General features: G+C 42.2%; 1 protein-coding gene across 1 annotated transcript in view; it reads left to right on the forward strand.

The window, feature by feature from the left end:
• The first annotated feature begins 465 nt into the window (after positions 1 to 465).
• The window catches only part of CYB561 (cytochrome b561), a 29,169-nt gene continuing 15,404 nt past the window's right edge, over positions 466 to 14,230 (forward strand). The window contains exons 1-2 of the mRNA XM_070732896.1: positions 466 to 953; positions 11,368 to 11,605. Coding sequence (XP_070588997.1) covers positions 11,398 to 11,605 — 208 coding nt within the window. The 5' untranslated portion in view covers positions 466 to 953; positions 11,368 to 11,397. The remainder of the gene's footprint in view (positions 954 to 11,367; positions 11,606 to 14,230) is intronic.

Consider the following 14,230-nt stretch of genomic DNA (forward strand, 5'->3'; position numbering starts at 1 on the left):
TTTTTTTAATGTACTCGTTTGAGATGCTTTTCTCATGCTATTGCTTAGGAAAACTTAGCCATGGACACCAGTAACAGGCTTAGCAATAACACAAATAAGTTATACAACTTCTGGAAAACAAGCAACCCCCTTTTTTCCCCCTTGAACGGAGGGACAGGAAAATCATGCACATTTCAGCTGAGGTATCTGATCACAAGACAGTCGCTTTGCTAGTACTGTATATATAAAGTTGCAGAGCAACTTTTAAAAAAACCAGGTAAGGAAGTTCTGTTCAAACAGCAGTAAGTAAAATGCAGCTTCAATTATCCTGTGGGCTTTTTCTCCCCCCGCTGATTGTATTTGGTCTCTTACTCCATTGCTTTGGTTTGGTTTGTTTTTTTGGAAAAAAAAGTATGTTCCTTTGTCCTTTACTCATTTCCTTCCTCCTAAAGGTCGATAAAACTTAAGTCACTGTTAGCTAAAGGTGGAGTCTTAAACTTTAGCGGCTGTGATCGGTTCACCGAGGCTGCCACGTTTTAAGAATGGAAGCCTTCACTTACCTGAATATGATTCTTTTCTACAAAGCCATTTCAAATGCTTTACTAAGTTCAACATAAATGCTGGCTGGGAGAAAGGACCAAATATAAGATTTGGCTTGGAGAACGGAAGAAAGGAAATGGATGAGCAAGGAACAGAAACCTGTAAACTTCTGGGTTGCCCAGTCCAGAAGAGGTTACAGGTTACTGTCTGTCTGCTGTAGAGTTTAATGATCAATTTTGCTCCAGGTGCTCTTTCTGAAACTGGAGTGACAGGAGGAGCGATTGGTATGAGTCATCAGCACAGTGAAGGAAGAGGAAGGTTGTCTACAGAATTCAATTCTGATTTGCTTGGGTAAAAGATATCTTGAGCTAGGAAAGGAGCTCAAGATACCTTCCTCCCCACCCCTGGAATTGGAACCGAGATCTCGTAAAAAAGTAAGTATTTCATAAACTGCATCCTACCTATTGTACAGGGTAGCAGATTTTGGCGAGGAAAGACAATAGTAGTTCGGCAGCATATGTAATTTCTGGTGTAAAAGTTAAATGAATTTGCAAAAGGGGGGTGAATGAGACTGGATGTTGGGCCTGGGTTTAGGGGAAGTGCTTAGAGATTCAAAATCCGAAAACGACTGGGACCAAGTACTGTACCAGGTATCTCAATTTTGTTTGTTTTATTTCTGGTTTGTGCACAAGAAAATCTCGTGTGCACTGTTGACACTTCCTCTCCTGACGTCTTCTTAATTTTTAAAAAACATATTGCTCTCAAAAATGAAGGTGGGGCAGATGGATTAGAGACTTTTTTTTTGCTTATTTTTCTTCCTGGCACATTGCAATGATGATTATTTTTTCTCCATTTGACAATAGAGATCAGGTTTAAAAGATCTAGGGTGGTATGTATAGTGGAAGCAATAGAAATCAATCCTGTTAATGACTTTGAGAAACCTAGGGAAATAATTTGACCCTAGTCCTAATTTCCTTCTCACTGCACCTCTTTGCCAATGCAATTCTCCATTCTTTTATAATGTATGAAATCAATGGCAAATAGGGCCTGGGGTTCTTTATATTCTTAATGAGCATAATAGGAACTTTAAGAACCTCCTGTGACTGCAAAAGCATTGCCATGGCAATGAAAATGATGGCCAATGGCAATATAACCAGATTAAAAAAAACACATGGATTTACCAGAATCTTCCTGCTACTATTTTTGCTTGCTTACCGTTGTTCTAAGGCTTCCAAAATTATTACAATTGTTGCAACAACTCCTTGTATTTAATATGAAGGAAACCAGTTGCTCATTTGAATCTTACTGGCATTCGTGTTAAAAAAAACGACTCTGAACTGCTTGAAATAACTCTTGAGCTTTTATTTTTAAAAGTATTAATCCCATTGATCCTTTAAAAGAGAGAATTTCAGTGGGTCTTCTACCTTTGTCATCTTGGAGGCGTTACTTTTATTGTCTCATCTCAGAAAAAGATCCTGAATAAAAGATTTTTTTTACATCTACTGTATTTTTCCTCATTATACTGCTAATGGATAGAGAAGCAACACACAGAAAGAAACCTGTTGATTCTTCTGTTTCTAAATGATATAGAAGAGAATTGCAGTTTTAGAAAAATAAATGGGATTCGTTTTAAAAATAGACAATAGCCAGAGAAGCATGTTGAGGTGGACTTGGTTTGCAATGTTTTAGAATAATAACGTATTATTAACTCTTAATCTACAGCCCAATACATCCTGCTCTGCTTGGTTTTGATTTTGTTTCTATTGATCATGTTGTAACTTGTAATATTAATCTTTAGGGATGATTCTCTTGGTTTTTAAAACAAGATATCATCCTGTTCTTTTATTAGCTAAGAAGATTACCCGATATATTCTACGCCACCTTTAGTAGATCCCTTTAACTTACCAATGAGTAGGTGACATATCTTTGCAACATATTGTGGTTTTCTACCCAGTATGGAATACCATCGGGGTAATGATTCATATTACCTTCAGCTTTCTGTTGAAGTCTTTGTGTGTGTGCATATACATCTTTTCCATTTCCGCTGCTACTCTGGATTTGTGATCTCCCCTGGACTTTCTATATTTGTTTGTATAATTCATTTTGTTTTGTATTTTTTAAATTAAAGTTTGTTACAAGATAAAATACAAATAGAAACAAAAGTCAGGAAAGGTAAAGAAGAAAGAGAGCTCCAAAGAGAAAGGAAGGATGGGAGGGGGGGGGGGAAAGAAAGGAAGGAAGGAAATAAGGAAGGAAGGAAGGAAATTTATTTTGCCCATAATGGAATCCTAAGTAAAAAATGCACTTTGCAATCATCAGAGAGGAATATTTTGGGCAGCCAATGTACCACATTGTTTACATCTTATACCGTCCTGGTCACTTTCCATATTCACATATATAACAAAATAACGGAGTTGGAAGTGACTACAGATCTATTCTAGCCCAACCCCTTCTCAAGCTGGAGACCCTGAACCATTTCAGACAAATCATTGTCCAATCCCTTCTAAAAAACCTCCAGTGTTGGAGCACCCTCAACTTCTAGAGGCAAGTTGTTCCACTGATTGTTCTAACTGTCAGGAAATTTCTTCTTAATTCTCGGTTGGTTCCTCCTCTGGGTTGAGCAGATTAAATAGTGAGAAATCCTAGAGAGGTTCTCTCTATCAAGTAAGGAGGAAGATTATACAATATATTCACTGTATCATTGTACTAGTGTAGGCACCTTTTGGATGATATATTGTTGCCTGTTTTTAAGCCATTCCAGATGCCTTTCAAGTAATGCCACAAAAAACTGGAAACAGACTTAATAAAATACTTTAGAAAAACAAAAATCTCATTGCCTTCCCCCAATGAAAAAAGGGTTAATAAATCAGCGTTGTCTCTTATGGCGTCACCATATTAATGCCAAATCTTTTGATAAGAAGCATGACAAGGCAAATTGCTCATAAGTGTCATTTTTTAGAGGGCCTTTTTTCTTTCAATTCTTGTGGATAGTTTTGTTTACGGAAAAACAACAGTTTTCCTCCCTTTGTCATTTGCCTGTTGAATGTAACTGTTTTCCCTAAAATTTAAAAAGTTTTTTCTTATTTCTCTGCCTGTGCCTGACATTATTCCCTTCCCAATGTTAACTATTCCTTTGCTCCACCTGTTTTTCTGTTGTTTATGCTTTACTAGTAGAATTAGATAAGGGAGTACATGAGGAGAGTAAATCGCTCCAAACTTGACTGCAGAAAATACGATTTCAGCAATAGAGTGGTCACTGCCTGGAACTCATTACCTGACTCTCTTGTTGCTTCCCCCAACCCCAAAATCTTCAACCTTACATTATCAACAATTGACATCTCCCCTTTTCTAAGAGGTCTGTAAGGGGCATGCATAAGTGCACTTTTGTGCCTAATGTCCCTGTCTTATTGTCTTATTATCCTTTCTATTACTACGTTCTACTTATGTTATGTTATGTTAATATGTACTATAATACTATACTAGTTTGACAAATAAATAAATAAATAAATAATAAATAAATAGAATGAGTGACCCATCAATATATATACCTCCGGGACCGCCTTCTGCCGCACGAATCCCAGCGACTGGTTAGGTCCCACAGGGTTGGCCTTCTCCGGGTCCCGTCGACTAAACAATGTCGTTTGGCGGGACCCAGGAGAAGAGCCTTCTCTGTGGCGGCCCCGACCCTCTGGAACCAGCTCCCCCTGGAGATCAGAACTGCCTCCACCCTCCTTGACTTTCGTAAAGTTCTTAAGACCCATCTCTGCCGTCAGGCATAGGGGAACTGACACATTTTCCCCGGGCCTATACAGTTTATACATGGAATGTTTGTGTGTGTGTTTGCTTTTAATAATGGGTTTTTTAGTGTTTTGGATATCTTGGAACAAACTTCCAGCAGACGTGGTTGGTAAATCCACAGTAACTGAATTTAAACATGCCTGGGATAAACATAGATCCATTGTAAGATAAAATACAGGAAATAGTATAAGGGCAGACTAGATGGACCATGAGGTCTTTTTTTGCCATCAGTCTTCTATGTTTCTATGTCTTACTTTACAGGCAATTAAATCAATAAAGAAATAATTAGGCATGATGAAAGCTGAGTGTGGTTAGACATAAATTTTTGGCAGGTAGAAGGGTAGCCGAAGCCTGGCTGGCTCAAAGCAATCAAATCACTTTAAAGATACAACATAAATGTATTAACGTGCTAATGATAAAATCAACATAGGCTGGGCTCCCAGCAAGCATCGGCAACTTGCTGGGCAGCCTTGATCAAAAGCAGAACCTCAAATTGTATACCTCTGGCCTCTTGCATTTCAAAGACAAGACAAAATTAGAACAGATCCAGTGTAAATTGCAGCATGATGCTGGGTTGTATTTGATAAACCCGTCTGGATGACTTTCTAATTATTTATCCCTTTGTACTAGGTCAGCTTCAGAGCCACACTGTTTTGGAGACAAGCTCACTGAATATAAACAATTTAGTTTACTGGGCCACATGGTTCCCGACTGATTCTTCTTCTTTGTCATCACTGTGGGCCAATTCAGCTTGCTGTGAATGTTTTGTTACCTTTACGAGGGCATCTCTTACGATTGATAGTGAGTGCAGCTCACACACGTACCATATTTTTTTGCACAATAAGACGCACCGGACCATAAGATGCACATCAGCTTTAGAGGAGGAATATAAGAAATAAAAATGCCTCTGCCTCCCAGCATCCATCCAATATTCATCTGGCTAGCATCCTTACAGCAAACAACCTGGTCAGTTCCAGCATGTTATCGCAGTCCCAGTGCATGGCTTGTCAGGGAGCCACCAGGGGTGGGCAGCAGGCAGGATGGGGTGGAATGCAGTTCCACTGGTGGAAATGAAGATGCGTGTGCAGCTCCAGCTGATCAGCGGCTTTATTTTCCTGGTCTCAGCTCGGCTCTCCTTTTTCCCCCTGCTGCTGTTGCTGCATCTGCGTCTGCTTTTCTCCTCTTTCCTCCTTCCTGGCCTCGGACGAGCTTCCCTCTCTTCTGCCCGGCTCCCCTCCAGCCTCACGTGCCCACCTCCTGCCTGAGGTGCAAGCAGAAGGCATGGGTGGAAGCAGTGCTAGCAGCATTTATGCTTCTGGCAGCACCCGTTCGCCTAGCTACCCAGCCTGAGGCGGGGGGCAACCCAGGAAGAAGAGCGCGGGAAACACAAAGCAAGAGACACTGGTAAGGTTGTAAGATGAGGACTTAACAGTTCACTTGAACTATGATGATCGTTCAAGCCACTCTCACCTGGTCACATGACCATTAAGCCACTCCCACAAAATAAGCCACACCAACAGTGTGGCAGTAAAAATTTTGGCTGCCCATTACTGGGCGCCACTCCATTGCGCCCACCACCGGTCAACTGAGCTGAGCTGCGGCCGCCCCTGGAGAAGCTGTAGCTGATTGGCGATTGGATCGACCTCCCAGAATACCTCTGATCAGCTGTTCTGCTGCCTCTTTCTTCTGCCATTTGCTGCTACTTGCTGTCTCTGCTCGCTACCACCACTGCTTGCTGTTATTATCTATCACTGCCGCTGCCATTTGGCAGGTGGATCGGTGGTGGTGATCAGCGGCAGTGATCCTGTTGCTTAAGACTGATAATCAGTGGTATTCTGGGAGGCTGATCCAACTGTTGATCTGCTGCTCGGCAGTGAAGGTTCCAGCATTCCCTGGTGATTGTGAATGGCGGCAGTGGTGACAGGTAGCGGTAGCACCAATCCTGCTCCTCCCACCTCAATATTCACTCTACAAGATACACAAACATTTGCACCTCCTTTTTTAGGGGGTGGGGAGTGTGTCTTATAGATATTATAAATATGGTATATGGAGCATCCTACAACCATATGTCCCCATTTATTTACCTTCCTCTTCAGATATACAAAATGATGGAAGGGCTTGAAGAGAGAAAGGGAGGGAAGGAAAGAAGGAAAGGAAGGAAGGAAGGAAGGAAGGAAGGAAGGAAGGAAGGAAGGAAGGAAGGAAGGAAGGAGACTGAATATGAGAGCAACCTTCACGGATAGAAATGGAAATAATCACAAGCATTTTTAGCATTTTAGGTTTTAGTAAATGTGTTATGTTTCATAATAATGCCTGGTCATCTTTTACTTGCAAATTTGCCTCCTAAGATATTTTTTTTTGCTTAATCCTATTCATGATTTTATAACAACCCGCCTTTTATTCAAGAGTTCAAAGCAGAATGCATCATTTTCTCTTTCTTCTTCCTTTCCCTGCAATAACAGTTCCGTGACGTTGGTTGAGCTGCAAGTGACTAACTTAGAGACAACCAATTATATTTTCTGGCTGATGGCAGATTTAAACCCAGTCTGCTTGCTCCTAGTCCAGCACCTTCACTATTGCACATTATGTGAAGCAGTGGTGGGATTCAATTTTTTTTACTACCAGTTCTGTGGGCGAGGCTTGGTGGGCATGGCATGGCTTGGTGGGTGTGGCAGGGGAAGCTTACTGCAAAATCCCCTTTTCCTCCCGTTCAGCTGGGAATCGGGAGGCAGAGAATAGATGGGGGGTGGGCACAGTCAGAGGTGTATTTACTGGTTCTCCAAACTACTGAAAATTTCCACTACTGGTTCTCCTGTATTGGTCAGAAGCTGAAACCCACCTTTGCTGCGAATAGAGCACTGGTGAGATCACATTTGAAATACAGTGTTCAGTTCTGGTGACCTCACCTACAAAAAGATATTGACAAAATTGAATGGGTCCAAAGACTGGCTACAAGAATGGTGGAAGGTCTTAAGCATAAAACGTATCAGGAAAGACTTAATGAACTCAATCTGTATAGTCTGGAGGACAGAAGGAAAAGGGGGGACATGATCGAAACATTTAAATATGTTAAAGGATTAAATAAGGTCCAGGAGGGAAGTGTTTTTAATAGGAAAGTGAACACAAGAACAAGGGGGCACCATCTGAGGTTAGTTGGGGGAAAGATCAAAAGCAACATGAGAAAATATTATTTTACTGAAAGAGTAGTAGATCCTTGGAACAAACTTCCAGCAGACGTGGTTGGTAACTCCACAGTAACTGAATTTAAACATGCCTGGGATAAACATATATCCATTGTAAGATAAAATACAGGAAATAGTATAAGGGCAGACTAGATGGGCCATGAGGTATTTTTCTGCCGTCAATATTTTGTTTCTTTGTTTCTAAGTCGTGTTGAAGAAGGCCAGTCCCCCTCAATTTGAGTACTAATGAATTAGTTTTAGTAATGTCACTGTTTTTCCTGGTTTTTATTATTTACATCTTTTTCCACTTTTACCCTGAAGGTTGTGTTGCACAGCACGGAGTTGGCATTTGCCAGAAACAGAAACAAGACTAAGACAATTACCTTAATCTAGTTAGGTACCTTAATTCAATAAAACCTCTGTCTCTCTGACTAAAAATTGTGTGGTTCACCGATAAAGATCTTTTAATAACACTCCTTCTTTCATGCAGTTCATTTCCAATTGTATTTTTTTATCCCCACCTTCAATAAGTGGGCCGCTGTTTCTGGTTATCAGTTTTCCTGAAAAACGGAGCCTGGATGGGCCTTCACATCTGAAAACGGAGCCTGTATGGGCCTTCACGGCTGAAAACAGAGCCTGTATGGGCCTTCACGGCTGAAAACGGAGCCTGCATGGGCCTTCACGGCTGAAAACGGAGCCTGTATGGGCATTCACGGCTGAAAACGGAGCCTGGATGGGCCTTCACGGCTGAAAACGGAGCCTGGATGGGCCTTCACGGCTGAAAACGGAGCCTCATTGAGTGATGTCAAGCTGGCCATGTCTTCTTCCCTGACCCCCAAGGTCAAACACAACCCTGATGTGGCTTCAATGACATTGAGTTTGACACCCCTGCTCTAGTTGGATTTTGCAATGTTTGTTTCAGACTTGCTTGCCTCTCAGCCTGAAACATTCTCCCGTTCTCTATTCGCTATCATTCTGATAACCTTTGAAATGCAAAACAACAACTGTATCATCTGGCGCACCACTTGAACACCACGAGCATTGATAACATCAGTCAATTGATAAAAGCAGCTTTACTCTGAACAGTTTACATCTTGCGATAACCTTTAATAACATTCAATAACATCTGCCTGTCACAGATTCTTGGGAACACATCAGTAGGGGAACAAAAATGCCAATTCCAGCCTAGAGATCTGGCTGACTGTGTTACCAACCTTAATACTTTTAAAAACTTGTACAGGTAGTTCTCGACTTACAACAGTTCATTTAATGACCGTTCGAAGTTAGAACAGTGCTGAAAAAAGTGGCTTTTTTCACACGTCTGACCATTGCAGCATCCCATAAGCATGTGATCAAAATTCAGATGCTTGGCAACTGGCTCATATTTATGATGGTTGCAGTGTCATGGGGTAACATGATCACATTTTGTGATCTTCTGACAATCAAGCGGGGAAGCCAAATTCATTTAACCACCATGCTTCTAATTTAACCACTGCAATGATTCACTTAATTACTGTGGCAAGAAAATTCATTCATTCATTCATTCATTCATTCATTCATTCATTCATTCATTCATTCATTCATTTATTTATTTATTAGATTTGTATGCCGCCCCTCTCCGTAGACTCGGGGCGGCTCACAACAATAACAGTTGGAAAGTTGGAAAATGGGGCAAAATTCACTTACGTTTCATTCAACAAAAGAAATGTTGGGTTCCATTGTGATGGTTAGTCGAGAACTTAGCCTGACTAGGGTGGCTCAGTGGCTAAGACACAGTGGCTTGTCGATCAGAAAAATTGGCAGTTTGGTGGTTTCAATCCCTAGTATAGGTCTCCTGCCTAAGTAGGGGCTTAAACTAGATCAGGGGTAGGCAAAGATGGCTCTTCTCTGACTTGTGGACTTCAACTCCCCAAATTCCTGAGCCAATCATGCTAGTTCAGGAATTCTGGGAGTTGAAGTCCACATGTCATCGAAGAGCCAACTCTGCCTACCCCTTGACTAGATCAATGATGGCGAACCGATGGCATGCATGCCAGAGGTGACATATGGAACAATATCTGAGGGCACGCAAGGCATTGCGCTAGGTCAGCTCCAGTGCACATGTGCGTGCTGGCTGGCTGATTTTCACCCTTCTTTTTGACTGTTTTCACTCTCCCCAGGCTTCATGAGGCTTTCCTGAACCCTGGGGATGGCAGAAAATGGCCCAACAGGCCTACCGGAAGTCCGAAGACTTTAGTGAGGCCTGTACGAATTGCATGGGGGGAAGTATGGGGGTTGTGTGCATGTGTGAAGAAGGGTACTGCATTGTGGATGTGAGCATTATCAGAGCTTGCATTTCTGGAAACTAGCCTGTTTGTGCCCAAGCAGCAAACCAGTCCAGCCAGCCCACCAACCCAACCAGCCAGCCAGTCACAGATCAGTAGAAATGGAGTTGAAGTCTTCAATGAAACACAGCAGCAGTAGGAAGTTGTGGAAAAATGTATTTACTCCTTTATACTACTACCACTACTGTGTATACTATACATACAATAAACTAGTATCTTACAAGTACCTTGCTGCAACTATCTTAGTTCAATAACTCACAGGAACCAACTTTTACAGCGTTACAGCTTCTTCGAAGCATACTTCCATGAACAGCAACAGCACACAGCTAACAGCGAACAGACAGAGAGAAAGAGAGCAAAGAGCTCTTGCCTAATTAAATAGTTTTCACATAATTGCTAGGTTGCTGCATGCTCAACTGCCTCTGAATGACTCAGTATTCATACGTGCATTATGATATTACCTAGGGATTTTTAATTTCTGACAGGCATTCATTTGCCCCCTTTTGGCACCTGAGTCAAAAAAGGTTCACCTTCACGGGATTATTATTATTATTATTATTATTATTATTATTATTATTATTTAGATTTGTATGCCGCCCCTCTCCGTAGACTCGGGGTGGCTCACAACAATAATAAAACAATGTACAGAAATCAAATCTAATATTTAAAAATCTAAAAACCCATTATTTAAAGGAACATACAACACAAGCATACCCTACATAAAACTATATAGGCCTGGGGGAGATGTCTCAATTCCCCCATGCCTGATGGCAGAGGTGGGTTTTAAGGAGTTTGTGAAAGACAAGGAGGGTGGGGCAATCCTAATCTCCGGGGGGAGCTGGTTAGAGGGTCGGGGCCGCCACAGAGAAGGCTCTTTTCCTGGGTCCCGCTAAACGACATTGTTTAGTCGATGGGACCAGGAGAAGGCCGACTCTGTGGGACCTAACCGGTCGCTGGGATTCGTGCGGCAGAAGGCAGTCTCGGAGATATTCTGGCCTGAAGCCATGAAGGGCTTTATAGGTCATAACCAACGTTTTGAATTGTGACTGGAAACTAATCGGCAACCAATGCAGACTGCGGAGTGTTGTTGTGACATGGGCATACCGAGGGAAGTCCATGATTGCTCTCATAGCTGCATTTTGCACGATTTGAAGTTTCCGAACACTCTTCAAAGGCAGCCCCATGTAGAGAGCGTTACAGTAGTTGAACTATTAGATGATCTCCAAGGTTCCTCCCAACTCAGTTACTGTTAATCTATTGAACTACCTGTGTGTATGCCGCCTAAGTGTCAGTGACTCTGATTGGTTCAAACAAACAAATTACAGTATGATCAATAAAAGGTAAAAGTGAAAGACGATGTGAAGAAGTAAGTAATCTTGCCAAAGGTCTGAGTGATATAGGGGCATCAACTGCTCAGTGTTCTTTCTCCTGTTTGGCCTTCTAATCCAGGAAAAGGAAGAAAAATCCATACTGGGAGAAGATGGAGAAAAAATATATTTGGATGTTGATTTCTCTCCCCCCCCCCGCTTTTCCAAATTTGGCAGCTCCAGATTCATTTGGGAAAACTCCCAAAGATGGATGAGACCCCTGCTAGGCCTGCAAGCCCGATTGGACTGACCTATGTGGTGGCCGCGTCCCAAATCTTGGGCCTTGCTGTCATCACGGTGATGGCAGCCTGGATCGGACAGTATCGCGGTGGCGTTGCCTGGGACAGCTCTCAACTACTGTTTAACGTCCACCCCCTGTGCATGGTCATCGGCATGGTGTTTCTTCAAGGAGATGGTAAGAGTTTTGAAAGAAATGAGAGGTCTACTTTGACAGGAAGCGATCACACGCAAGGCATGTGGGTGAGGTTTGTCATCCAAGGGAAGAGACACAAATTAGGTGTGGCTGGAGTCTTAATTTGGAATGGGGGTGTTGTGGTTGGCTCTGGCCCAGCTCCTGCCCCAAGGAATGTGGAGGTAGAGGTGGGGGAGACATTCACATGCCACAGGCCTGTTTTGCTCCTGATAGAATTTCCTGATGAAGGCTCCTCTGACGAAGGAAGCATGGGTAGCAGGGAAGGGGGGAGTTTGGCAGACAGCCCAGGAGGAGATCAATCATCCTTATCATCCCTGGATTCTGAACAAGAAGTTATGACAGATCCACGCATACGCAGAGTGATGCATAGGAGAGAACAACTGAAGGATTATTACAGGAGATAAGTGAGGCCACCTGTGGTTGGGTGGGGCTGCTGTAATTAGTGCTACAGATAAAAAGAACAGCCTCATGGTTTAGCCTTGTGGCAGTTTATCTAATTCATAGTTTTGTCAAGATTGTGGTTTTTGCTGTTTCCCTGTTCAAGACTGTGTGTGGATTTTCTGGACTTTAGAATTGGACTCAATTTCCCAGTTTTTGGGTGAGCAATTGGATTGCATTTAACCTGTGCCTTGTGTGTACCAGAAAATCCCTTTGACAATAAAAGGGAGCTTTTTCTGTTTTTCTGTTGATAAAGACTTTTGGTTTTCCTTTCTGGACTAATTATCTTGTAATTATGGGCGGTTGGGACACGCCGGCAGAACAGGGGGTAAACTGGCTGCGACCTTTTGCCATCTCTGACAAATGAGAAGGGCTCAAAGAGATTCAGGAGGTTTCCCTTCCTTCTAATTGGAGACCCCCAAATTATGATTTGTCTTAGCAGCCAGTTATAACTTTTGACAGCTTAATATACTGCTCAAAAAAATAAAGGGAACACTCAAAGAACACATCCTAGATATGAATAAATGAAATATTCTCACTGAATACTTTGCTCTGTACAAAGTTGAATGTGCACAACAGCATGTGAAATTGATTGTCAATCAGTGTTGCTTCCTAAGTGGGACAGTTTGATTTCACAGAAGTTTGATTTACTTGGAGTTATATTGTGTTGTTTAAGTGTTCCCTTTATTTTTTTTGAGCAGTGTATATATAGCGTTTCAAATGTTTGCTTACTTGCTTCTGTATGTGTGTGTTTGGTTGTCTTGCGTGCATGCGCGTGTGTCCCCAGTGTGTTTTTGTTTCTGCGCATGTGCGGGAAGCAAAAAACATGCTGAAATCTCATGAGGGGACACACGCGAGAGAGAAATCTCGGCAATTTTGTTCTTCCATGCATGCGCGGAAGCAAAAAAGTGCCAAAATCTCACACCCACGCCTCCCCTCATGGGATTTTTTTTTTTGCTTCTGCGCAAACAGCAAAATATACAAAAAATTGGGGGAAAAAGAGATGGCGGCGCCCATAAGATTGCCACTAGAATAGTTGCGCGCAGATTGCGCCATCTGATGGCCACTCCCACTGTGTAGTCTGCTACAGCAGTGTTTCCCAAACTTGGCAACTTGAAGACATTTGGACTTCAACTCCCAGAATTCCCCAGGCAGCGAACGCTGGCTGGGGAATTCTGGGAGTTGAAGTCCAGGTATCTACAAGTTGCCAAGGTTGGGAAACACTGTGCTACAGCTCTGGTAGCAACCCACGACTGAGTCAGCTACTATAGAGCACATCCTCAAAGGAGCTGAACCCAAATCCCCAATCAGATGAGGGAAAAGAATTCCTTATAAACCATTTGCCATTTTGAAAAGAAAATTAGGCTTGCCCATATTTGGAGAGCCAAGTGAGCATTGGGTGCAGTCAGTGAAGGGCTACAAAAATCTTTACTACCACACTGTGACTGTGGCTTATTTTGTGGGTGTGGCTTGTCAGCCATGAAACGAGGTGGAGTAGCTTGATGACCATGTGACTGGGGGTGGTGGTTTAAAGGTCATGTGACTGGCTTAAAGATGGCCAACCTGATGTCAATCACGTCAAGGGTTAGAGTTAGGATGCCTGGCCTCTCCTTGCCTCAAAGAGATACAATTTTTCCATCTATTTACTATTCCTGAGCATCCAAAATACAGTGTTCCCTTGATTTTCACAGGTTCGAACTTCGCGAAAAGTCTATACCACGGTTTCTCAAAAATATTAATTAAAAAATACTTTGTGGTTTTCCCCCTATACCACAGTTTTTCCCGCCCGATGACGTCATATGTCATCACCAAACTTTCGTCCACCTTTAATAAATATTTTTTAAAATAAACTTTAATAAAGAAACATGGTGAGTAATAATCTAAATGGTTGCTAAGGGAATGGGAAATTGCAATTTAGGGGTTTAAGCGTTAAGGAATGGCTTGTGATACTGTTCATAGCCAAAAATAGTGTATTTACTTCCGCATCTCTACTTCGCGGAAATTCAACTTTCGCAGGCGGTCTCGGAAAGCATCCCCCGCGCAAATCGAAGGAACACTGTATATTATTTAATTCTATGTATATATGCCATAGGTGTACATACATATTACACTCAGGCACACAAAAATATACATTATCTACTATATAAACTGTATGTGTATGTACACACA

Source organism: Erythrolamprus reginae, chromosome 1, assembly GCF_031021105.1.
Source record: "Erythrolamprus reginae isolate rEryReg1 chromosome 1, rEryReg1.hap1, whole genome shotgun sequence".
Lineage (NCBI taxonomy): Eukaryota > Metazoa > Chordata > Lepidosauria > Squamata > Dipsadidae > Erythrolamprus > Erythrolamprus reginae.